At 45.8% G+C, this 25,542-nt stretch overlaps 1 protein-coding gene across 4 annotated transcripts in view; it reads left to right on the forward strand.

Moving 5' to 3' along the window:
* Ctnnbl1 (catenin beta like 1) overlaps positions 1-25,542 on the forward strand; it is a 178,160-nt gene that overhangs the window by 51,276 nt on the left and 101,342 nt on the right. For all 4 annotated transcript variants that reach the window (XM_052726476.1, XM_052726475.1, XM_052726474.1 and 1 more), the window contains exons 4-7: positions 2,136-2,275; positions 14,953-15,050; positions 22,420-22,513; positions 25,164-25,255. In XM_052726476.1, coding sequence (XP_052582436.1) covers positions 2,136-2,275; positions 14,953-15,050; positions 22,420-22,513; positions 25,164-25,255 — 424 coding nt within the window. The remainder of the gene's footprint in view (positions 1-2,135; positions 2,276-14,952; positions 15,051-22,419; positions 22,514-25,163; positions 25,256-25,542) is intronic.

Here is a 25,542-nt window from a genome sequence, read left to right on the forward strand (position 1 = left end):
GGATAAATGGAAATAGTAAACAGAAAAATGTTAGTCGTTTTTAAAATCAGAAATGCAGAATGTTTGAAGAACCTTCTTTGCTGTCTTGCACTGGAGCCAGTTTTAAGTAGCTACTACTGCTTGGGAAGGGGGAGAGAAAACAGCCCTTGAAACATGGTTGTTAGCTTTCTGACAGACTTTATCAGAATCTGTGAAGTCATGCACGCTCCTGGACTTGGCGCTTTCTTTCCTGGGAATTTACCCCACACAGTGATTGTGAATGCACACAGACAGCTACATGCCATTTGTTACAGGGGGAAACTGGAAACTATCTGAGTGTCTAAGAGAGGGGAATTCTTTAAATAAATTACAGTACACCAACACGAGCGAGTTTACTATGCAGCTGTTTAAAATTGATGATTTTCCACGGGAATTTCAGATAAACAGTCTCCCACGCACTCTGATTGATTGGCAGTCTTTTCTTGGAGCACTATCTCAAGAAGGACTTGGAAGCCAGGGCCAGGCTCGGCACCAGGGAGAGTGGTGCAGTCAGTGAGGGCCTTCTTGGGAGAAGGAGAGCGAGCAACCAGTAGCAGCACTTTGTCAGGAATTGGTTCTTCCTGTTGTAAAGAATGTTTAGCTGATATTAACAGCAGCAGTGAAATTGAGCAAAGACCACAGAGATTTGCTTTGTGGGTGAAAGGCTAAGAATTGAGAAAAATGACCAAACATACTGGAATATCATCAGTGGTTATTTCTGGCTCAGAGGATTATGGATGACTTTTGTATACTTTTAAATAGCTTGCCTTTCTTTTCTCAGTTCTCTGTGAAAAGTAATATTTTATAATTATAAAATATATATGTAAGTGTTTAAAAATAATGGCAGGAAAAATAATGGCAAGGGGTATTAAATATGAGTATTTTAATAAATATATTCTCTAGATTTTGCTCTTTATGGATTCTTGATTCCAATATCTGCTTAGCCTTCAGCTTCTAGAAGATGAGAATCCTTTGTGACTTCCACAGGCCCTGCTTATGTCCCCCCTCCCTCCTTCCCTTTCTTTCCTTCCTTCCCCCGCCCCTTTTTTGTGGACCCCACTTAGTGAGATGGGCATCTGTGGATATAAGAGACAACAGCTAGAGGTCCTGTCTGATCAAAGCATACATTCCAGAAGAGAACCTGGACTCAGAGTCATGATAGTGGCCCAGCATAGAAGCAGCAAGCTTCCTAGGAGTTGGACTCTGTGCTAAGTGTCCTGTGTGTTTTGACTCTTACTTGACAGCACCCTGTAGGATAGGTACCATTATTATCCCACTTACAGATGAAGAAAGCGACACATAGAGACACCAAGAAAGTGGCTGAGCCAGGTTCAAGCCCAGCCGTTGTGTTCTCTCAGTCACTTTGGTTCGGGAATTGTTCAGTTGCTGCACTTGCATTAGCTCATCTGCTTCTGAGAGCAGACATTCCTGTCTTGTACATCCAGGCACTCCTTAGTCATCAGGCACTGCGGAGGGCGTGCAGAGGGAATGCAAAGTAGCCCTGTTCCCTGTATGTGGACAGAGGTTTGTGAGGAGGTTCAGGGTAGACATGTGAGTGACAGGGGGCAGTGATTGCAGAATGTCAGAGACCAGAGCCGCCTGACCTGTGGCCTGTCTCCTCTCACCAGACGTGGCGTAAAGGAAGAGGGTGGCTGTTGGGGAAGCTGCAGTGTCTCGTTCCCTTCCTTTGTGTGGGTGAGGAGAATAATTGCCTCTTGATCTGAAGGGGAGTAAGAAACCCTCTCTGGATTAGGACATAGTCAGTCCAGGGCCTCCGAGTGAAAGGCACCCCAAGAGGTAATGGTAGCTAATCCATAGGACTGGAGGGCAGATCATTTATTGCTGCAGAATGCTTCGAGGGCCTTAAAAGGCAGCTGTGGCTGTAGGAGTAAGGGGACCCCTGTAATGAGATCTGAATCCAGGATTGATTTTTGTAATGAGGAAATCGATTTCCCGAGGAAATTGTGTGACAGTGTGATGTCTGGATGAGTGTACTTCTTGGTTGGTCTGTTGTAGACATTTTGACAGATTGCGTCAGTCTAGATGTGCTTCTATTTGCTCTCACATGCAAGAGTCCCCCTTGCCTTTCAGTGACCCTGTCCTGTTCTCCCTCCTAGGTTCATGGAATCTGAGCTGGACCTCAATGACATCATTCAGGAGATGCACGTGGTGGCCACTATGCCGGACCTGTACCACCTTCTCGTGGAGCTGAGTGCTGTGCAGTCACTGCTCGGCTTGCTGGGACATGATAATACAGATATCCTTCAGATCTGTGCGGGCGGAAGGCTGACACGGGAAGAGCTGTTTCTCTCCGCCTGCCTGTCTGCTGAGGGGTGCTGTCACGTCTGCTAGTCTGTTTCCATTCCGATTCTCTCCCATCCTGAAATACACACTGCTCTTTACTCATCTCAAAATCTGAACTTTATCTCTTAACATGCCTTGAGTAGGTCCCTAATTGACCTGGTCTCTGTTAGTACTAGAATATACCATTCTTACACCAACAGCATTAATTTCCCAGATCAGAATTTGGAAGCTCCTTATTGAGGCAAGACCAGACAGATTTGAATGTGTTGATGTAGACATCATTCTACTAGCAGATGGCTCTGTGGATTGAGGCTGGAGGAGGCAGTGAACCATGGCAGAATGCTTGTCAGGATGTCCAGAGGATAGGGAAGCTTGTCTGTTTTGTCCACTACTATTTTCTAGTTCCTTAAAAAAGACTGGGTATTGATGCCCAGTAAATAGTATTTCCTATTTGTTGAATGAGCAGTAGACCTAAACAGACAAGGTGAGCCTTGATTCCTGGCCTCATTTTCTGTAAAATTGGGTATGTTCACCTGCAGTGCTAGAGTTGACAACCTTGTCCCTTAGTGTTATTGAGGAAATCAGAGACCCTAACTTGTCACACATAGCTCCTGGCGCCCAGTAGGCACTTCATAATGTTCTGTGTCACGAAATCTGTGTCCTGACTTCCAAACCATGTCATGCTTGGTCTCCGCTGTCATGTGCAGTCACTGCAATGTAGGTGTCTATGTGCTGTGCATGGGGTTGTATTCGTTATACAGATTCCAGCTCTGTTTGAATCCTTCAGGTTTCTGAAGGTAAGAGACAATGGAGTGAGTCTGCCTGAGTGCCGGTCACAGGAAATCTGCCTCTGCGCGTGTTATTTTCATCTTTCTGGTAATCTCTCTCCTGAGAGCATGTCTGACTAGGCTCTTTCCTGACTGATAATTCTCACAGAAATAAATCAGTGAATAATTTTAATGTGGCTTCTTGAAGGGCAAACTTAAGCTATTTCTGTTGCTCTGTAGACTGTTATTGTTAAGAATGGCTCAGCCCAGTCCTGGATTGATGACTGCTAAGGTTTGCTGTGGGGTTCTGGGTCAGCTGGTTTCTGAGTGAGCTTTCCCCCAAGTTCGTTCAGAGGCACATCTGAGTGCCTGTTAGGTGTTGAGCTCAGGGTTGGGCCCTCAGCACCGTCTGCCATGCAGGTGCTTAGGTAGCGTTAGCCCACAAACATGCCACGGGCATGGTCGTAGGCAACTTGGGCTGTGCTTACAAAGTACCATAAACCAAGTGGCTCACAAATGACTGAAAAAATGGTTTCCTAGAGTTCTGGTGTTGGACAGTCCAACAAGGCTCTGGCAATTTTGGTGTCTGGTAATTTGGGTTCCTGGTTCCAGGTAGCCATTTCTTGCTGTGTCCTCTTGTGGTAAGAGGGTAAAAAGCTTGCTGAGTCTCTTTATGAGGACACTGATCTTCCCTAGGAGGCCTCTGGCCTCTTTACTTCTCAAAGTCCCTGCCTCCAAGTGTCATCACACTGGAAATTAGGTTTCAATGTAGAACTTTGCGGGGCAGGGATATAAGCATTTGTTCTGTCTGTAACAGGTTACCTGATCCAAGACTGGCCTACTCAAGGGGAGACTCAGTGACTGACGTTCTAGCTGTAATTTCACCTCGTGGTTTACATATTGAAGAATAAATTTCAGAGTCCCACCAGACTTAGCCTCCTGCTCTGTCTGATTCATTTGTCATTTGTTATTGTTTTTACTTGTGTGTGTGTGGTGGGGACAGGGCATGGGCATGTGTGGAGGTCAGAAGACAACCTCAGGGGGAGTCCTCAGGAACCTTCCACCATTAGTTTGAGAAAGGGTCTCTCATTGGCCTAACTTCACCTTACAGGCCAGGCTAGGTAGCCTGCAAGCTTTCAGGGCTCTGCTCCCTTCACCTTCACATTGTTAGGATTGCAGGTGTACCCCACTGCACCCAGTTTTTTAGTGTGGGTTCTGGAGATTGAACTCTGGTGTTGATGCTCGCAAGGCAGCTGACGAGCCAGCTGTTGGACAGCTGACTGGTGGTCAAGGCTGGCACTGCCTGTCCCTGGCCCCTGCATTCCCTGTAGCATGCCTACCTGCTGTCTCCGCAGTGGGATTCACTGTGCCTGTAACGGAGTTGCTTAGTCATCTGTCACTCTGTGTGTGAAGGCAGACATTGCCTGTTTGGTTTCTGGAACCGGTGGCCCTCCTTCTTTCTTCTCTTCCTGCTAATTCAAACAATAGCAGCAGCGCTGCAAGCCGCTGACATTTCTGACTCACTGGCCCGTCCTGCTGGGGAGAAGACTGACATGAGCCGTGCTGCTCAACATCCACGTTCTTGGGAAAGGCAAGGGCACAGATGTTCACGTTGGTGCGTTCTGGTCTTTAAAAGGGAAAAACCATATCTCCCTGTAATGTCTTTGACAGACTGCCATTTCCCTCCTGTTTCCCCAGAGCCGAGCCATTCCCCCCGCCTCCTTTCTGCCAGCCCTCACCCAACTGCCCTAATGATATTTTTTAAAATCTGATTTTTAATTATGCCCTACATCACATTTAAAGTGCATTTGAAATATTTTTAATTACCTTAATTTTAATTAGATGCAGCAATTAGGGTAAATGTCATCCTCTTCAAAGTACAAGTTTTCTTGAAAGTGATTTTGGGAAAGGGGAGCCCTCCCAACTTGCAGCTAACATACCAGCTGCATCAGAGGGTGATCTCCCCCAATGCCACACCCGATTCTTGTCTTATCTGATCTGTGATCTATAATGGAAATTCCTCAGGAAACGGTTGTTAACAATTTACTGTTGTACAGCTGTAACTGCCCGCAACACCTTACCATGAATAAACAATTTCATGGCTGTCATGACTTCAATTTTTAATCTTTTTTTAACTCTTCATTTATCACCCAGGACCATACATGGCTGGTTGTGTTCCCAGCAAGCACAGGTCATCTTTGCTTTGTCCTTCTCAGAGGAAACATAAATGATGGGGATTTTAATTGGATCTGAGTCTGGTTTGTTGTAACCTTAAGAGGCAGCGGATGTGAGGCAACAGCTTGTGCCTCGTCCTTCAGTCCTTTCAAGCGTGAGAAGCCGCTGCAGAGTTGATCCCGGCTTTCTGCACCACTGCCGCTGGTGAGGACTTGTCAGCTGTCTGCGCTGTCCCCCCAGAGGCTGGAGCCCTGCCTCGGAGGGGGACTGGCTGCAGTGTGGGACTCCGGTCTGTGAGGAGAGAGGGCAGGGACCCACCTTATAGGGCATGAAGGGTTTCTTTAAATGTGTTTAGAGGAAGCATGAAGTGGAACCAAACAGCTGCTGCCCTCTCAAAATATTGCATTTTAAAATAATTTCTTGTAACATAAATTATTTGAACATGTTCAGAGTACTGACACCCCCCCCCCCCATCCTGTCCCCGAACCTCATTTGGAGACTTACTACAGAAAATAAAGCCAAAAGTGTGAAAGATAGTCTTCGCTGGTATTGCCAAACAACAGTTTGGTTATGACCTAGTGTAAGCCAGGTTTAAGAGAAAAAAAACAAGGAAAAAGTAAAATAGTAAAATCATAGATGGTAGCTGGTCATCCCCTTTTGCTACAATTAAAAAAAAAATCACCGTAGCATCAGATTAGTAAGCCTCCTGTTCTTGTGCCGTTTGCCACGTTCTCGATTGAGTGGCCAGTCAGTGTGGCCTCGCCGAAATAGATTTGGCTCCTCCCGGTTCTGCGATGTGTGATAAGCACATTGTATTCACTAGGAAGCAAGAGACAGTGTGGCAAAGCACCCAGATTACTGCCTGGTGAAGGTGGGGAGGTGCCCTTGGTGCCATATGCTTGGAAAATGCCCTCGGAACTCTGGAGGGGAGCGTGATCCCTGGCTTGGGGCTGGTCGGGAACTGGGGCTTACAGACTGGACGCCTCGGATGGGATGAGGGCGTTTCCGGTATGTTTCAGTGGTTCCTATCTGGACAGTGGAAGCTGCTGTTCTTCCCATGCTGCAGGCCTGTGGTCACCACAGATGTGTCGGGATAGCAGGGCCATAGATTTCCTTATTTAGGAAGAAGGAAGGGAGGTAACTGCCTGCTGCTCTGCAGTGAAGTGCCCTGTCCTTTAATAAAAAGGCTCAGGCCATCTAAACTGAATTCATTTCTTCTGCCACCTCCCCTGCTCCTATGATTCAGGAAAAAAGAAATCTCATTGTGACGGTAACTGGATGTGCAGGAAGGGAAAAACTTGTTAGTGGTTCCCTGGTGGCAATGGGGCAGCTCCTTTTTGTGTGGCCAGCTTTAGGGAAGGACACCTAACGTTTGTTTTCTAAATTAGTGTTTGCTCAGACTTTAGCAAGCCAGAGAACTTGTGGGGTTGTCCTTGCTGTTTATGAAGAGTTACTGTGGGAATTTGGAAAAGGAGCAGACATGTTTCTTTTTCTTAGACCAACAGGGATCAATTGAACTTGAGCAGTTCGGTCTGGGAATGCTAAAGTGGAACCAACTGACTGAGACACCATATTATCCCAGAGGGTGTGCACTGTAGTCTAGGGGGCCTTGTGTTATAGACCCAGCATTAATGAGCAAGAATGGGGCTGGGAAGGTTTGAGCTGCCAAGGGGCTCTTTTCTAATTGGACTGGGAGGGAGCTGGTTCCTGCTCCGCTGCTCTCCTGCAAGCCCTGTCTAACAAGATGTGCGCGTCCTGAACTGCTGTTTTCCCAGGAGCTAGTCTCATTCTGATATTTCCAGACTCAAAACTGCAACAGGAAGAACTGACTTATTTTCTGCGTGTGTCATCTGACTTCCAAGATAATGCCTACTGATAAGTCACTCTTGTTTCTGGAGTCAGTTAGTATGTTCTGAAGAACATGTTTAGATTAGGCTTAAAAATAAAGAGCTAGAATGGCAATTTAGGTAAATAGAGCCCTCTTAATTAAACTTTTGATCTTGTTTCTAGCTATGAGGATGCCTGTGTCTTCAGAAGGTTGTTAGGGTCATTGTGGCCTGCTTTGGATACTGTAGCAGGAATCCTAATTGTGGTGTGCTGGTGCTTACTGGCATTAGTAGGCATTCAGTGTTAACTGTGTATGCTTTCTCTATATAGTTTGATTTAGGGTCAATATAAATTTAAGAATCCAGATCCAGTCTGGGGGACTTTGTGCTGCTATTTTCAAAGGGGAGAACCATGTTGTCTGGGTTTGAAATCCATCTGCATTAATCTAGCTATATCTAATCACTACCCGACCCACAAAGTAAACAAACATTTTTATTAAAGAAAACCGCATTTGCTGCATTAAATCACTTATATCCTCTGAATTTATACTGGTTTGTCTTTTTTAAATGACTTTTAAAAAGCCATCTGTTCAATGCATCTCATTCTTCTTCCTCTTTTTTAATAACTTTGTTCCTTGTGGACACATCTCTGTGGATATTAATAAGATTAACAGTTTCTGTACCAATACTAAGGAGGATCAGGCCCCAAACCAAATATTTAGAGCCAAAACACACAACAGGAGTAAACACCACTCTTGTCTAAAAGCCTCTGTATTAGAAGCTATTCAAGCCCAGCTGGTCTTTTCCATTTTGCTGTTATACAAACATGTTGCCCTGGAAGTGGGCAGATACAGGGGGAGCAAGTGGGGTTGTCTTTTTACTCAACATGACAAAATAGGCTATGAAGACAAAGCAGGCAAACTGTTTTAGTCATCCTCAGAGAAACTGTCCATTTTCCTGTTATACTTAGATGGGAGAACTCTTACCTTGTGCTATTGGTGAAATTAAGGCCACTCCACGTAGTTAAAAGGGAGGTTTATTTTGTGGGGTAACTTACAAGTGAAGGGATAGGTTACAGGGTCTGGGAAAGGTGTAGCACAGTCCAGCGGTGTTCTCTAGGGAACTCTGCTCGGTCTACCTCCAGCATCCAGGGTCCAGGAACCAAGAGAGCCGGCGCATCTGGATCTCGGGTCTTCAGGGTCCTCTCCTCGGCGTGACAGTTACCGAAGCCTCAATGGGGGTTGGAACTTCCAGATCAAAGCTGGGATGGCTACCCATTACATCTCCTCCTTTTGTCTAAATAAGAAGGTTCTAACCTAATACAAGACTATATACAAAGGAATGGTTATCAAATATTGTCCAGGAGTAATGAGGTATAATGACCTAGATAAGATGGAACTACAACCAACGCGAACAATATCAAGCAAGAAACACATACTAAAATCCAGAGAAGTCTAGAGTGTAGGTAAATGGTATGTTACAAAGATCATTCCAAAAGGTGTCCTATCCTAAAGAACCTGAATCTAATACTTAATATGTTCTATCTAAGTGTGTGTGTGTGTGTGTGTGTGTGTATATATATATATATATATACACACACACACACACACACTAAGTTGTAACTATAACTGCTAGTCTTCAATCCCATCAAAGACCTGGAATCCCATCAAAGAAGGAATATAATGGTACATGAGAAATGGAAGATGGATGCAAGCAACTTTCAGGAATCTTGCAAGAGTAGACAGAGACAGCTGGCAGCCTGGACAGTCACCTAATGTTTCTCAGCATTGTTGGTGCATTCGAATTGGCTACAGGCCTAGGGTATCTGACAGACCATTTTCAGAAGCAGGAATTCTGAAAGACCATCTTATCCTTCTTGGCAGAGTTCAGAAGTCACTTTTCCTTGTGTCCCGCTTGTCCAGAAGGACAGCACTCGTATTGTCAGCAGTTGAGGCAAGGGTAGTTCTTTGCCCAGTAGGCCATTTTGTACCAAGAAGACAAACTTCCAAATGGAAATGTCTTAGAAGCCCCACGTTCTCTCGGGATCAGATTGGTGCTGCCAGGAGCAATTGTGTTTCACGTCAACAGAATTCTAAGTTATTTAAATGCCATATTCTTTAGGTTTATGAAGTGTTTGAAGATTACCTGTCCATCCAACCTATGTATCTGTAAATCTGGATAACCTAGCTAACATAACTATAGAGATGACAAGCATAGGTGACTATAAATCTGTAAGTCTTATCTACCGAAATAACCTAAGGACTAAGGCTTCATGTAAACAAGGTAAACAGTCTATAAAATGTACGGTAAAGGACGATGACTTCAAAATTGTGACAATACACAAGATATTTATAACAGAAGTAGGAATGTATAGTGCAATATGCAATATGACAATAATCTTAAATATATATCAATATACAGAATATCCTAAACAGAAGTAGAACATACATGCAGAATGAAAGATATAAATTTACATTTGTATCAATATATAAATATTTAAAATAAGAGTAGAAATATATGTACATTATAACAAACATAGTTCTGTATTTGTATCAATATACAAATTATCTTAAACAGGAATATAAAAATAGTTTACATTTGTATCAACATATAAGAATCCATAACAGTGCAAATTACAGTGCAAATTATCTAAGGCTGCTATTTTACTAAATTTGTTTACTAGTATATACAATAATATACCATAATATCTTATACCTATCCATTCCATTTCTTCTCCCCCCCCCCTTTTTTTGAGACAGTTTTTCTTTTAAGGAGAATACTGAGTTTAATATTTTCTTACACCCCCAACCCTATAACCATCATCCATAACCCTGAGAAATATGAAACCTTAGGGAGAAGGGGTGTTGTTTTCTTAGAATTGCTTCCTGCTGTTTTGGGGGGTGACGGTATCTCTGTTGGGTATTGTGAGAGAGCTCAGATAGTTGAATCTCAGTTAGACTAACTGTAGATTCCGCAGCAAGTCTCAGAGTAATGGGTAAGATTGTCTGAAATTCTGGCAAGAAGTGTAGTATGATGATGATTACCATGGCATCATTCTGGATTGGGTAGAGTTGTTGTTGTTGGGGCCCCATCTTCCTTCTGGAGACTTCAGAGATTGCTATTGGAAAAACTTATTTTTTATGATAATGGAAAGTTTGGATTTAAAGATGACATGACATGTAAGAAAGGATTCCGAGAAATCAAGAGTAAGCATAGAGAGAATTAGAATCTTGAAGACAATGGTCCCTTTTTATTGGTTTGTGCAGTTGAGATTGTAACTGCAGTGGAGAAGCCTATCATCCATGCCCAGTGTGTGCCTGTGGTAGAACACTGTACCCAGTGTGTGCTGTGGTAGAACACTGTACCCAGTGTCTGCCTGTGGCAGAAGACTGTCCCAGTGTGTGCACTGTACCCAGTGTGTGCCTGTGGTAGAACACTGTACCCAGTGTGTGCTGTGGTAGAGCATTGTCCCTGGTGTCTGCCTGTGGTAGAGTGCTCCTTGTCTGTCCATCTTGAGTTCTGGTCTTTGTTCCTATTTCTGGTCTCCAAATGACCTTCCCTCTCGTGGTCATATTGCTTTCCCTAGGAGTTAATGGTCACAATATGGTCTCTTTACTGGCCTTCTGAAATGCTATTTTGGGAAAGTTGAAGATTTATATAAAGTCAGTTAGTAGTAGGTGGGATACGATGTTTGTTAGACCTGGTGACCTTATTCTCAAATGAAGCAGGAAAACAAGCCAGGAAAAGAATCTACTAGAACATTATATGAAATGACTTTTCTTGGTAAAATGTTAAAAAGTCATTGGATTCCCATTTAAAATTATCTCTGTTACAGATTTTTTCTGCTAAGGTCCTAGGTTTTATGTAATACATTGGCACATAGTGTGAGACTAAGCAAAGATTAGTAAGATCTGACCCCAAAGCCCTTAGAAGCGAAACAGAAGTTAGTCTTCCAACCCAGTGTGACCCAGAAAGCAGACCGTACTGTGTTAGTTTTAGTTTTAGACTGTGGAGACTGTCAGAAGAATGAAGTCCACAGTGATGGCTCTAGGTTCTAGAGGGACACTTGACTGTCCACCTGTGTTTAGTACTTTCTTATTTCCTGAATTTTAACTTACATGACTTTTGGTAGATCTGGCCTCTTTTGTTTCATATAGCTATGCAGGGACATTAGCTGGGCAGAGACGATCACCCACATTTTACAGATAAGGAAGCCAAGCCATAAAGAAATAGAGGGACTTGTGCAAGGTTGTATGGCTAGTGTTAATTATCAGACCATCCAATTCATAAAAGCAAAGAAGACTATGTAATGACCATGACCTCAGGCTTTTGCTGACTCATCTGTCACCCGCCAGATATATTAATGCTTCTTGACTTGCAGTAGGGTTGTGTTCCAATAAACCCATCACTAAGTTGAAATATATTAAGACAAAAATGTCTGTAGTACTCCTAGGCTATCACATATAGCCAAGCAAGAGAATATGTGTGGTGTATGGGCCATTCACTCTCATGATCAGATGGTTGACCACGAGCTACAGCTTATAGTTGCTGCCCAGCATCAGGCAGAATATTGTACTGCCTGGTAATAGTGTGGAGAAGATAAAATTCCAAAGTCTCAGTGTAGTTTCCACTGAGTGCATATCCGTTCACACCTCAGTAGAGTCAACAAATCGAAAGTTAAACCATTGTAAGTTGGTGACCACCTATATTCTACCTTGTCTTGACGCTGTTTTATGAATAATTAATTATACATAATAGTTATAATTATTCATGCTGCTGTTCAAAGGGTGGGATGATGAAACTTACTGCACACCTGATTCAGATCCTAATCCTGTAGACAGGTGACTGGTAGATGAGTGACGGTGTCAGTGGGTGGGTGGAGAGATCATCTGGTAGATAGAGCAGTCGGTGGATGGAGGTAGGGGTTGGTGGGTGGATAGAAAGCTCTGTAGGGGCTGGAGGAGTGGGTAGGGATGGGAATGGACAGGGGATGGATGGATAGAGGGATGGATCAATAAAGGTGAGTGGAGGAAGGGAGGGAAGGATGGATTGTGGTTGGATAGAGGGATGGGGGAATGGGTGCTTGGGTAGATGCTAGCCAGATAGGATATTGTTGTGCGTTTTAAGTAAGCATGAGGATGGGCTGTCATACATAACAGCTTTTCGAGAGATTTTAAATGTTGGAGTTATTAACATTTTTTCCTGTTTTCCTAAGACTTTTAAAAATTCATAGTGGAAATAAACACCAGGTCTTTATTTCTTGTGATTACAGTAATACCAGTAAACCAGGATTTGCCTGAATCCAGTCATGTTTGAACCATGCCTTAATGTGAAAGGCATGGCTTGCTGTTATGACTGGGATCAGGGATTATGACCCTGGATGCTCCCTTAGTGCTTGTGCCTATGGGTGTAAAAAGCTCTCTACACTTTATCTTTGTCTGTGAAATGAGGACCAAACTTGATTGTGTAACACTGTTGTGAGAACTCAGTACTTGGTCCCTGGTCCAATGATGATATTTAAAATGCTAATTTTATGATGACTGGGCCTTCACTGAAAACAAACTACTAATTCCTGCTCGCAGGACAGCACTGGGGTTTCTAGGCATTTATTTGTTAGCTTTTTAAAAATTTAATTGAAATGACTTGTATATTTGGATTTACTGTATGTCAAGTGTGACCCATGGTCTTTTGTGTCAACAGCTTTCTGGTTACTTCATTTATAAAACGTGAAAGATTTTTGTCCGAAGACCTTTAAGCTCATTATACTGTCTGTAGCACTTTTGTGGTTTGGGTAAATATCACCTTTAAGAGTAAAAGAGACATAAAAAGTTTAATTACTTATTCATGACGGTCATCTAGTCAGTAAACCTCCAATTTTTTTTCTTTCAGCAAAAGATACTCATAGAGTCCCTAGACCATCCGTCAGCAGTCAGCACTTGGCCGTTCTTGCCCGTGTCCTGCCTCTTCTGTTTTTCTTCCTGTTGCTAGTGAAACTGTCCTGGCTGGACTGGCTTACCCTTGTCTCGGATTCTGCACTCTGTGTCGCAGCTTTGGGGCGGGTCCTCCCCCTTCGGGCTTGGCTCCCTGCCCTTCCCCACCGTCTGTGCATCCTGACCCCAGCTCTCACAGCATGCATTGTACCTCCCCCACCCAGGCCCAAGCTTGCCTCTTTACTGCGTTTTCTTTCTCTTTCTAAAAGTGAAAAAAAAAAAAAGTCTTTTATGTTATTTATTATATGTATGTGCGTGTGCTGTGGATACCTGTGCACATGTTCATAGAGGCCACAGGAGGATATTGTGTGTCCTGCTCTATCCCTCTCCCCTTGTTCCTAAGATACAGGGTCTTTTGCTGAAGCTGGAGCTAAGCTGATGGCCAGCAAGCTCTGTGATCCTCCTGTCTCCCACCCCAATGCCTGACTTTTTATTTGGGTGCTGGGATCTGAACTCAGATCCTTACAATTGTATAACAAGTGCTCTTACCCATTGAGCCACTTGTCCAGCCCACTTACACAGCCTTTTCTTCACCTAGTTAGAACTTTCTCCCTAGTTCTCTGTTCTCTCCTCTTCCATGACTTTGTGAATTCCAGCAGCTATGCTCTTGGTCCTGTGGTTTTGCTTCCTAGCCTGCATGGCCCATCTTTGTGGTTGCCTGGTTTCTGACCAGTGTCTTTTTAGCAGTGTCCTAATCTCCCAGTGTCAGGGTGTGTACAGCTCACCGTCTGTGTCCTCCTCTGATGCATGTTACTTACTGTCCGAGGTATGTGATTTAAAATGTCTCTGATTATCATTCACAGATGAGGGGACTGAGGACTAGAATGGTGAATGGATTTGTCTTTACCCCTTTGCGGTACTTTGTTAATTGTGGACATTCAGTAAATTCAGGTTATGTGGACAAGATGAGAGAGACAGAGAATGATAGTTTTTCTAGGGAAAGAAAGCTTAGTTCTGCCTTTTAGTTTCAAAACTCATTCCTTACTTCCCTCCTTCATGTTTCCTTTTGCTTATACTTCATTCTCTTTCTCCTGTTTTCCCATGTCTAGATTCCATTGCACACATTTTTACAAAGTTAATTATGTCTTTGGGGAGGGGGCATATGTGTGCAGGTGCCTGTGGAGGCCAGAAGAATGCATTGGATCCCTGGAGCTGGAGTCCGAGGCATTGTGAGCCACTCGATGTGGGTTCTGGGAACCACACTGGGTCCTGTCAAGAACAGCGTGCACTGCTAAGCAAGTACCCACTTTCCAGTCCCATTGCTCACCACCTTTGTGTGGATTGAGGGGCGTGCAGCTGGGACCCAGTGCTGCCCCCAGAAACCCTTTCCTCTCCGTTTCCCAGCAGTTTTGTCTTGCCCTGGTCTCTGAAGCCCCCCTGCTAGACAGCTGTGCCACGCAGATCCAATCATGCTGCATCCCAGAAACTGAAGTTAAGAGATAAAGATGCTGGAAATGCAGCTTCTCCATATGATCTATTTAAAGCTTGGAAATTTATGAAAATGCAGTAGACCTACAAACTAGGTTGTCAAGGGATCAGCTGCATTTCACTGAGACCACTTGAAGGTGGAAGGATGATAGTAAAACCTGAGTATGTTAAAAATATGCAGTGATAGCTGGGCAGTGGTGGCACATGGCTTTAATCCCAGCACTCAGGAGGCAGAGGCAGGTGGATCTCTGAGTTCAAGGTCAACCTGGTCTACAGAGTGAGTTCTAGGACAGCCAGGGCAACACAGAGAAACCCTGTCTAGAAACAAACAAACAAAAAGATATGCTGTGATGAAGTGGCTGGTGAACCAAAGGGAGCCAAAAAAATCTGCACAAGATGACAGTAGGGCTTCAATGTGCCTGGGATGTCCTTAACAGTCATCACATGTGTCCATAGCCGTGGTCGATCTGCTTCAGGAGCTGACAGACATAGACACCCTCCACGAGAGTGAAGAAGGGGCAGAAGTCCTCATCGACGCTCTGGTAAGTGGCTCATACCTCTGGGGTTCTTGGGATTGTGAAGGTGTTGGCCTTAATCTTGCCACTGTGCACAAGTGGTATCCATAGAATTCTGGGTTTTGGCTGGATGGAGCGAGTAGAAATGCAGCTGGTGGGGTGCTTTCTCCAGTGGGACTGAGGGGAGAGCCTGGAGAAGCTCTGCGTCTCTTAACTAAGTGCTTTAGGCAGACTTCTCTCGTTCCCTTAGCCCTGCTTAGCCCTTACCACATCCTCTTGGAATCCGAGGCACAGGAGAGGTGGAGCAGCATCTCTGTGGTCAGAGCTGGAATCTTAGCCTCTGCTTTCTGATTCTGTGTCCTGCCCTCTCTCACTGGGTTGCTGCTAATCTTTTGACAAAGAGATCTCACAGATGTTTGCTTTCTGTCTTGAGCTTTATAATTGCAGCAAAGATGCATAGTGTTCCTTATTTTACACAATTATCAGAGAGACTGGAGAAAGCACAAGAGCAAACCTGAGATCTCTTGTAGATAAGAACCACATCTGTGCCCATGTCTAGTTTAGTGTGTTTGTTTGTGATAAGGGTCTCACTATGTGGCCCTGGCTAGTCTGGAACTTGATATGTAGACTAGGCTCGCCTCAAACTCTCAGAGATCTGAGCTCACAGATCCCTGTCTGTCTTTGCTTCCTTTGTGTTTGAATTAAAGGTTTGCATCACCATGTGTGTGAGGCCAAGGCAAAGCCTCAGACTCCACTCACTTCCTCAGCCGTTATCCAAGCAGTGCCAGAGCAAGCCTGTCCACCAGGTCCCAGCTTGACACAGGAGGAAGCCCAGAGACATGTGGACTCCTCCTGCTGGGCCTCTCAGCCAGGCCTCTGTCCACTGAAACAAAAGCCTGTCTGTTCTCATCCTTACCCGTGATCAGGGAGGGCTCCAGGCTGAAAAGGCACCATAGCTAGCCAGTGGTGGAAGTGGATCTGGTCTAGCCTCTTACCCTGATGGGAGCTCCATCCACTCACTCCTTGGGACTCTGGTCCTCCCCTTTCTTCTTCTTTTCTCTCCTGTCTCTTCTCTCTCATGAGACTGGTGGCAAGTGCTGCGTTCTTATTTCCTAGAAACCACTGCAGCTACTCACGGTAGGTGTACACAGGTGCAGTTAAGCAGCCTTCTAGCCCCACCCACAGCCTGTGGACTCATGGTAGCTGGCCTGGGAAGCCTGGTGCTTAGGAGAGCCTTCTGCAGCACAGCCTACCCCTTCTCTTAGTATTCTCAACACCAGATCTTCCCCGCATCAAGCACACTGCTGATGTGGTAAGTGGAGGGGTTGTGAACCCACTGGAGCACTGGAGATGAAGGACTGTCTCGGAGCTCGGCTGGAGTCCAGCAGGGCCCCCCTATACAACTAACATGGAAATTTCTATGGCTGTTTTCCTTTCAAGCTCCTTCCTAGAGTGAGCTCCCACTTTGGTGGGCTTTGGGACCTTTATTTTGCCTTGGAACCACAATACAGAAAGGGAAGAAGGATTCTTCTGGGGTGGCCTTTTGTTTTGAGGAGCATCTGTAGGAAGGCTGTGGCACTTCCCTCCCGCACTGTGTCTCCACAGTGTCATTTGTGCAGTCTTACCTTCCAGAGGTTAATTGCAGTGGCCCCGTGTGCGCCTTCCTGCCTAGTCCCTGGGCCGGTTTTAATTACCGTCCTTTGCCTGTGTGAATGGAGAGGATGGGAGAGGAGCAGCTAGCCAGGCGGCGGCTGTGAACCTACACCGAAGCAGCAGTTCGCACAAAAGCCCCTTTGTGTCTCCGTGCTGCCAAGCCCACCAGCAAAGGCTGCGTCTCCAAGATTTGATTGTCTGTCTGGAAGGAGACAGTTCGTCCTCAGGCTTGGGAGCCATTAGGTAGCTGCTGTGCAGGATTTCCTGTTTGTGTAGGGTTTTTATGATGATATTATTTTAAGATTTTTGACTCTTACAGCTTTATCCTGGTGGAGCTTTTGTGAATCGCAAACACTGAGCATTCTGGAGTCCAATACATTATTTGCTTGTCTGCTACCACTCAGAAGCCGTCAGTAAATATCAGTGAGCAGAGCTGGCCAGTGGGCTTCCATTTGTCTCGCCCTTGTGCCACATTGAGGAAGAAGTTTGATAAGTATTCTCATATTACAAGCGTTGAGTTGTCTTCATAGTTTTAATTTGGGGCCAGTATTAGAAGCCTGGAATCACTGGAGCAGGGGCCAGAGGGCACGTGGCAGGATTTATTGTGGCGTGCAGTTTGCAGTTATTGCCTTGGTCTTTCTCCCAGTTGGAAGTCCCCAGCAATAGAGTAGCACATTTGTGAGCAAAGTGCTGTCCTGGCATGGTTGGGAATCTTTGGGGTTTTAAATTTCGGATCACATTCGTTGCTGTTCTGTATACACAAAGGGAGTATTTGTGCTTTGGAACAAATCAATTTAGGAGCCTGGAAGATGGACTTCTCTGGAGATCATAGATGTGAGGTTTATTGCATTGGTGAGAACTCCCTGGCTCAGCCCTCCACAGACATGTGTTTCCTGAGTGTAGTGACCAGACAGTGATGGCCTGCAGTGAGTGCCTCCCTGGGCTTTCTGGGACCCTTCACATCATCCCATCAAGCCTCCTCCAGCCTCAGCTCTTCTCTTCGGAGCCTTTCCATCTCATCTCCTCAGCAGAGTTTGGTCCCTGGGAACTTGCCACATTGGATTATAGTGTCTGTGGACCAGTTTCTTTTCCAAGTTGTGATCCCACTGGGAAACTGGTCAGGGCTGCAGCTCTACCACTCACTGTGTGCTCTGGGCAAATGGCCTAATCTTCCACTATGGTGATATATTGTGTACCCTAATAAAATTTGCCTGAAGATCAGAGAACAGAACAAGCCACTAGATTAAACATAGATGTCAGATAGTGGTGGCACACATCTTTAATCCTAGCACTTGCGAGGCAGAGATTCATCTGGATCTCTGAGTTCAAAGCTACCCTGGAATGAGATTGACTCAGTCTAGGAGAGAAAAAGAGCCAGGCAGTGGTGGCACACACCTTTAATTCCAACACTTGAGATTTCATGCCTTTGCTTGGGAAGCACACATACCTTTAATCCCAGTACTAAGAAGGAAGTGATGGCTGGGCGGAGAAAGGTATATTAGGCATGAGGAGACAGGAACTGAAGACTTTTCAGGCTGAGGTAAGTCGTGGCAGTGGCTTGTTCCTTTGTTTCTCTGATCTTCAGGCAAATTTTACTAGGGTACACAGTGTATCACCACATTCCATGCGATGTTTCGACTGCACTAAGTAGGGGTAACAGTTGTGTCTGTCACACAGTGTAGACATGAGGAGTTAGTGAGTTATTTAGAGATCTTTAGAGCATCCACTTCTTGCTGGCCATTTTCCAGGACTGGTGTAATGTTAGGACATTTGTAAATGTCAGGTGATGGTGATAAGCATCATCTGCCACACAGTGGCATGTTTGTGGATGTTTGTTGAACTTAAACATTTTTTAGTTCAAAAAATGTTGCAGAAAGCACTTTGAGTAATTGTTTTTAAATATTTGGATGGTGCAGGTCTAAATAAAACATCCAAAGATGGAGGTTTCATTTAAAAGAAACAAACCAGTAATGAGGGCCCAGGGCAGGATGTCGAGAAGGCAGGCTCTGCTCTTCATTCACTTGATGCTCTCTGTACGCTGACTTGCTCTTGACTCTAGAAACTGGATAGTTGTAGCTCTGAGGAAGATTGACAGGGTTGCTGCTTTCAGAGGGTGAGACAAGAAATAGAGAAATAGGCAAACCACCCACAGTGCATCACGGTCATTCAGGGAATTCAGATGGAATGGGGTGATGTTGAGTACCTGCAGGTCGGATTATATCTGGTTCTCCTGAGTTCTAGGTACAGAAAGAAGCCAGGCATTCAAAATGACCAAGAGCAGGGTAGGCCCTGGTGGAGACTTAGGCAAGAATGAGCTTGACACAGGGTGAGAATGAGAGGGACCACCTGACACAGTGCACCCAGGTGTGGGGAGGAGTTCTGGGTCCTGTAGGCCTCTGTGAGATTGCCTGCATGGACAGACTGTAGACTGGGAATTAGCAAGTGTCTGCCTGGATGTTTATAAGAACGGCACAGGCAGTAGGTAGGGCAGGAGTGGAGGCCCAGATCTCAAGAGTTGACAATAGACCTGCTTTAGCATTACAACATTCAAAACTTATTTGAGCAAGAGTCCACATGTTTGGGGGTTATTATTTTTTTTTTAAACATGACATTTTTGAAACTCGCAGTGGATGGAGAACTCCAGTCTGGCTCTTGAGTGTTGTAGAGTGGGCCTGGTAGAGAAGGAATCCTCTTCAGCCCCTCTCATCTCTCTGGTTCCTTATTTCCTCCTCTTTCTTATATCCTTCCCCTTTGGTCAAGTGGAAAAAGATGTCTGATCATGCCCTCGAACTTTGTCGGAGTGAGACCTGCTGTTGGGGGACCTGCTAACAAGCAGAAATAACCGGAGACTTATCAGAAAATGCCAGGCCTCAGACAGTCCTCATTTCCAAGGCCAGGGTTGCCCTGGCTGGTGCTTTAATCCCCAAGCAGGATTTGTTTTTAGTTTCAGACTTGGTCACAGGTCCAGAAAATTGAATGTAGGCCCCGGGGCTGGAGGAAGTAGGCAGAATGCTAATTTGCACTCCTTCCTAGACGACTCCAGAGCCATGCATAATACAAATACTCTTCTAAGGGTTTTCTGAGCTAAATGTATTTTGACTGCTTTCGGCCCTCCTGCAATCAGATAAAATTGCATCTAACCCAGCTAAACATCGAGTTTCACACTTTGCAAGCTTAAAAAGTCTGCCTGTTAGAAGTTAGATTTCCGTAACAAGAAAAAAGACTTTCCCCCAGCCAGACACACATCATCCATATCCATTCGGCTCTAGGAGCTAAGTGCGTTGCTCACTGCCACCATCTCCGCCAGTTTCCAGACAGCAGAGATGGGAAGCCTAACTAGGAGTCAAGGAAAGAGACAAATAATGCAGATAAAGTGGCCGGCGGCGGCGGCAGCAGCGGCGGCGGCAGCCGGCCTGCAGTGCGGTCGGGGCTGTGATGGGCATTGTGCTACCCAGAAGAGCTGTCATGTTCACCACGGTCGGATGGGGGAGATTATGTCCATCAGAGTGGTGCAGGAAAAAAACAAGTTGTGACATGGTCTGCCCCCAGATGTTTTATGTTTCTCTTCCCATGCACAGATTTTTCAGTTTATTAAAGGAAACACTTTAATGTTCTTGTTGGCTATGAGACTTGAGAGCAAGATTGTGTGTCTCTTGACAGAATGGGGAAGGCAGCTCTTTTTGTGCCTGCACCAGCTCCCCTCTAGTGGGCTCCCTTCCTATTCCTTCTTCCAGGGCACAGGGGAGAGCTTAGAAAGCTCCACTCACTTGTGTTGGGTGTGCAGACAGGTCAGTCATTGCAGATTTTCACCATGTCCACACGTTGCCGGAGTCTCACCCCGAAGGTACAAAGAGGCCTTACTTGGCACCTGTCCCTCTTGTCATTGCTGCCATCCGTAGGCTTTGTTGAACTAGCTCTGTAGAGAGCAGGGGACGGTGGACGGTGGGAGGAGACGGACGGACAGACAACGGACGGACAGGGGCAGTGTTTCTTGACAGGGTTTCTCTGTGTAGCCTGGCTGTCCTAGAACTCACTCTGTAGACCAGGCTGGTCTTGAACTCACAGAAATCCACCTGCCTTTGCCTCTTGAATGCTGGGATTAAAGATGTGTGCCGCTAGCCGGGCGGTGGTGGCGCACGCCTTTAATCCCAGCACTCGGGAGGCAGAGGCCGGTGGATCTCTGTGAGTTCGAGGCCAGCCTGGGCTACCAAGTGAGTTCCAGGAAAGGCGCAAAGCTACACAGAGAAACCCTGTCTCGAAAAACCAAAAAAAAAAACAAAACAAAAAAAAAAGATGTGTGCCGCCACCACCCGGCAAGCGCCAACTTTCTACACAAAGGCTCAGAAAGAGTTGGTGACATGTGCTCACTGTTTTCACCTTCCTTCTCACTGCCTTTCTGTTCTCACCAAAGGAATAGAGTTGGTCACTTCTGCCACCAGCTTTGTGACTCTGACCAGGCTACCTGATCTCTCTGAGCCTTTATTGTGTGCTCTGTGAGAGTTGTGAGCCTTATGCCTGGGTAGATGGAATACTGTCTGTGAGCCCATCATGGTGCACACAGTGAGTGTGCATACGTTTGTTTATTTTGATGAGGTAAGGTTTCTCAGGCATCTGCTATGTGCAGAGTTGTTCAAGACCTAGAAGTGTGCCAGGGTGCATGAGGTGAGGGACTTGCTGTCAAAGAACTTGGTTTTTTCTTTGCCGGTGGGGTGACTGGTGGATGATTAGGCAGGGAATGGGTGTAGAGCTAGATGCAAATTTGCCCCTGGAAATTTTGAGTCGTTCCTTCAACCAAGAGTAGTACCCCACATTTTCCTGTGATTGCTACAGAATGCCTCTTTATCTTTATTTCCTACATGAGGCAGGCAAGGCATTGGGAAGGGGGATAACTGTATATAGCAGGCATGCAACAGGCATGTCTTCCTGGGTGCCTGATTACAACTATCTTAGCTGAACAGTCACTTCTCAAGGAGAGAAAAGTAGGTCCTTCCTTCCTTCCTTCTTTCCTGCGTGCCCTGGGGTTACCCACAGGTAGTCACCCGGAACCCATGTTATGCAGATGGTCATATAAGGAAACCTGGCTTTGGCTGTCACTCCTTAGCAGCTGTGTGCTATTGGCTGTGTGATGTAGCTACTGTGGGTTTCCTACCTACCTGAAAAGGTGTGAATCAGGTAAGAGACACAATAGTTTAGGTATTACATGTAGTCTAGACATAAGACATTTGGTCATGTTACTATTACCTTTTTTAAGAGGGAACTAGAAATTCTTCAGAACTAATGATTTTGTAAAAGCTTAGCATGTAAAGTTAGAATGTTAGAGTTGACCACAGAATTTTGACGTCAGCCAAGATGTAAATAGCATCCCCTCCTACCCCAGAGCTCCAGTGGTCTAAAAGCATGCTTTGCCCAAATGCCTCACGCACTGTTTACACCATGTGTGGCTCCCACTGAGGCAGAGAGAGATTGGGGGAGGTGGAGTGGGAGAATGACCCTGAGAACTTGTGTTCACCAGCTTTGTCACCTTGAGTTTTCCTTTGCGTCCTTCAGTTCTGGTTTGCCCACCGTGAGTTAGGATAACAGTGTTGCCCCTTCCTTGCACAGGGTGCCTGGAAGAGAACACTGCAAACTGCCAGTTCTGCACAAGTTTGTTCATTCAAATCAGAGCTGGGACTGTGGGAACGGGAACATGTGGGGACTGGTTTGTGATGCATCCTTCTCTCCCTTTGCTTCTCTGTTCCTGCAGGTGGACGGGCAGGTGGTAGCGCTCTTGGTACAGAATCTGGAGCGTCTGGATGAGTCCGTGAGAGAGGAGGCTGATGGCGTCCACAACACCCTAGGTGAGGAGCAGGCGCCTAAGCTGGGGCATGCTGTTTGCTTCCCTTTTCTGTAAGCCTCAACAACCAAGTGCTTTTTGTTTTTCCTCCCTTGTGCTCCCAAACTACCCTTTCAGAAGTGAAGACCCATGTGCTCATTTCATCTAGCTACAGCTTTGGTTTATCATTAGGCAACCAAAGCTGAAATCCATTAAGGGGGTATCCTTCCAAGAGAAAACGTGCTGGCTCCTAAACTTTATTCCAAGATTCGACTCTGTTTTAATTATGTATGTATGTTGGGGAGTATTTGCACATCCTTGTACAAGGTAGCCTGAAGATCCTTCTTCGATCCCTGTGCTGGAGTTAGAAGAGGTTGTGAGCCATCTGATGTGGGTGCTGGGAACCAAACCCAGATCTTCTGCAAGAGTAATATGAGCTCTTAACCACTGAAGCATCTCTCCATCGAAGCCTTTGCCTCCACAAGTTAAGATGAAATCTTTGCAGGGCCCCACTCTTGCCCCAGGAAGCCTAGGTTTCAGATTTGCTAGTGATTTTGTGTTGGCTTCTCTTCTCACCTTTCTTCAGTGGAGCTGCAGTGTCTGTGGACTGTGGTCATTACAGGAAAGGCCTTTGTTCTGAGAAGAATCAGTGTTTCCTTGTCTTTTTCAGCCAGACCGCTTTGTTAAGTGAGTTCAAGTACTGCCCCTGTGTCCTGTTCACTTGAATGGATTCCTCCACAGTTCCTCCCCCCCCCCAAATCTTTCCAGTCTCCCCCTTTGCAGAGCTGCCGCGCTGGCGGCCTATGTAGAATTATGCCTTTGAGCAGGCCGCTTGCTCACTGGCCACTGTTGCTCAAAACCAGCTGTGGCAGCTCTGCCAGCAGAGCTCCAGAGATGAAGGAGGCCGAGTAGAAGCAGGACTTTCGATGAGATTGGTTTCCCTCCTGGCTCCTCTGTGTTTACTGCAGATTTCCCTTGTAGTTCGAGACTCTTCAGTGTGGATTATTGTAAAGAAGAGGGAAGATGGGCACCCAGGGAGTAAGAGAGGCGAACGCAACAGCCCGTGGTTGGGGGCTGGCTCGAGTGTAGAGGCAGAATTTGGCATTGCCATCTGTTAGCCTGATGCTGGATTTTGCAACATTGAAAGCTTATCAAAAGTCTTAACTGGCTTAAAAGGGCCTGGGGTGATGGGAAAAGCACCGGTCTGAAAGATCTGTCTGCTTTCTGCTTAGGCACCCACCACAGTCCTCATCCTCATCCCTGCCTCCCGTCCCGCCTTGGGTGCCCAGTGTCTGTCAGGCATGGTGCTGGGAGCTAGGACAGATCAGGATGAGTTAGGCATGGCTAATGCAAGTCTAGATCAGAGAGGAAAGCGTGCTGGTGACAAAATCTATAATTAGAGCCGGTGAAAAGCATTGTGGGAGCTGAGAGGAAGGACTTCAAGTTGTTGCAAGGGAGCTGACTGGGGTTGAATGAGGAGTTAGGTGCTCTTTGCCAGTGGAGGATGAGTGGTGCTGTCTCAGGCCAGGAGTATCTTTTGCTAAGTTGAGACTGCTTTTGGAAAATGAGAGCAGGATGTGGGCTTGTGGCATTTGGCTGGAAGAGTAAGTCTGTCCAGATTTGGAAGAGTCTGTGAACCAAAGCAGAAAGTGTGGCTTTGTTTCTGGTGGGCAGCAGGAGGCTGTGTAAAGTATAAGCAGAACAAGATAAAACCAGTGAGTTGATTGAGAATGTTTCATCTCTTGGGTCCTTGTGCCACTCACTCCCACAGCGTTGTGTCCCCTCCCTCGGGAACGCCCCTGTTCCTCACTGGCCCTTGAGCCTGACTTAGGTGAAGGAGCAAGGCCTGAGAGTGGTTTCTTTAGCTCTTTCTCCTCAGAATTCAGACCCAGCATGTTCTGGCCCTTGTGTGTAGGGGACACAGAACAGTCTCTGCCTTGTGAGAGTGACCTGTTCTAAGATAGGAAGCCGAGGGGCCCTGAGGGGAAGGAAAGCTTTTGATGTGGTAAGGACAATGGTAATTTTTAAGTGCCCTTCTTCTTGATGTCATATCATGTAATAGCTTTTTCCCTTTGCCTCCTAATTTTTAATTTTCCTATTAAGTCACACTTTGACTGTTGTAGAAGATACAGGACCAATTATTTGCTTCCAGGTACCTAGCAGCTACCTCTGCCGGCATGGCCTTTCCCCTTCCCACACATTATTTTGTTCAATTAAGAAGATCATGCTCGCCGCCCTGGCAGTGTCCTGGTCTCCACATGATTGAGAGAGAGAGAGAGAGAGAACTCGGATGGAGAAGTTGGAAAAGGCAGAGACTGCCTTGCCCCAGGGCCTTCTGCCCTGTCCATGACTAGCTGCGGACCTCTGGGACTAAGTAGGCCTTGCAAGGCAGCTTCATGCTCTGCTCTAGAGTTGCCTCTATGAGCATAAAAACCTGTCCCTTATCCCTTCTGTGAATTCCTTCATTTTCAGTTATGACTTTTACTTGTAACATAACTTGAAGAAAGAAGAAAAAACCCTAGCAACTCCCTGGTTAGTCTAAAAGTGACAACAGCATCTGGCTGGGAGGACTACGGCAAGTGGGAAGAAGAATACAGTGCCTGTCAGGGGGAGCAAGCTTGCCGCAGGTGGAAGCAGAGATGCCCTCCCCAGTGACTGGCGTCTGTCTCTTTCAGCTATCGTGGAAAACATGGCCGAGTTCCGTCCGGAGATGTGCACAGAGGCTGCCCAGCAGGGACTCCTGCAGTGGCTGTTGAAGAGGCTGAAGGTAAGGGGGGCAGTGGCCCTGCCACTCACGTCTCGGCTCTGGGTGTGGCTGGGGCCAGGGTGTTGATGGAGATTGTCAGCCCCTGGCCATATGGTCTAGTTTGGGAAGCTTCTGGTACTTCTTGCCCTCTTGTTAGTTACTTATCTTCCTCTCCCCTACTTTTTAAAAGATCTTTTTGAGTTCCACTCCTTAAAACTATCTATTGTTAACAATATTATTTATCATTCTTTCAGAAAATTTCTGTACATATGTAGGAGACAGTGTTGTTTGTGTGTGATATTAAAAGA

This window comes from Peromyscus californicus, unplaced genomic scaffold (assembly GCF_007827085.1).
Source record: "Peromyscus californicus insignis strain IS unplaced genomic scaffold, ASM782708v3 Scaffold_7__1_contigs__length_154581171, whole genome shotgun sequence".
NCBI lineage: Eukaryota > Metazoa > Chordata > Mammalia > Rodentia > Cricetidae > Peromyscus > Peromyscus californicus.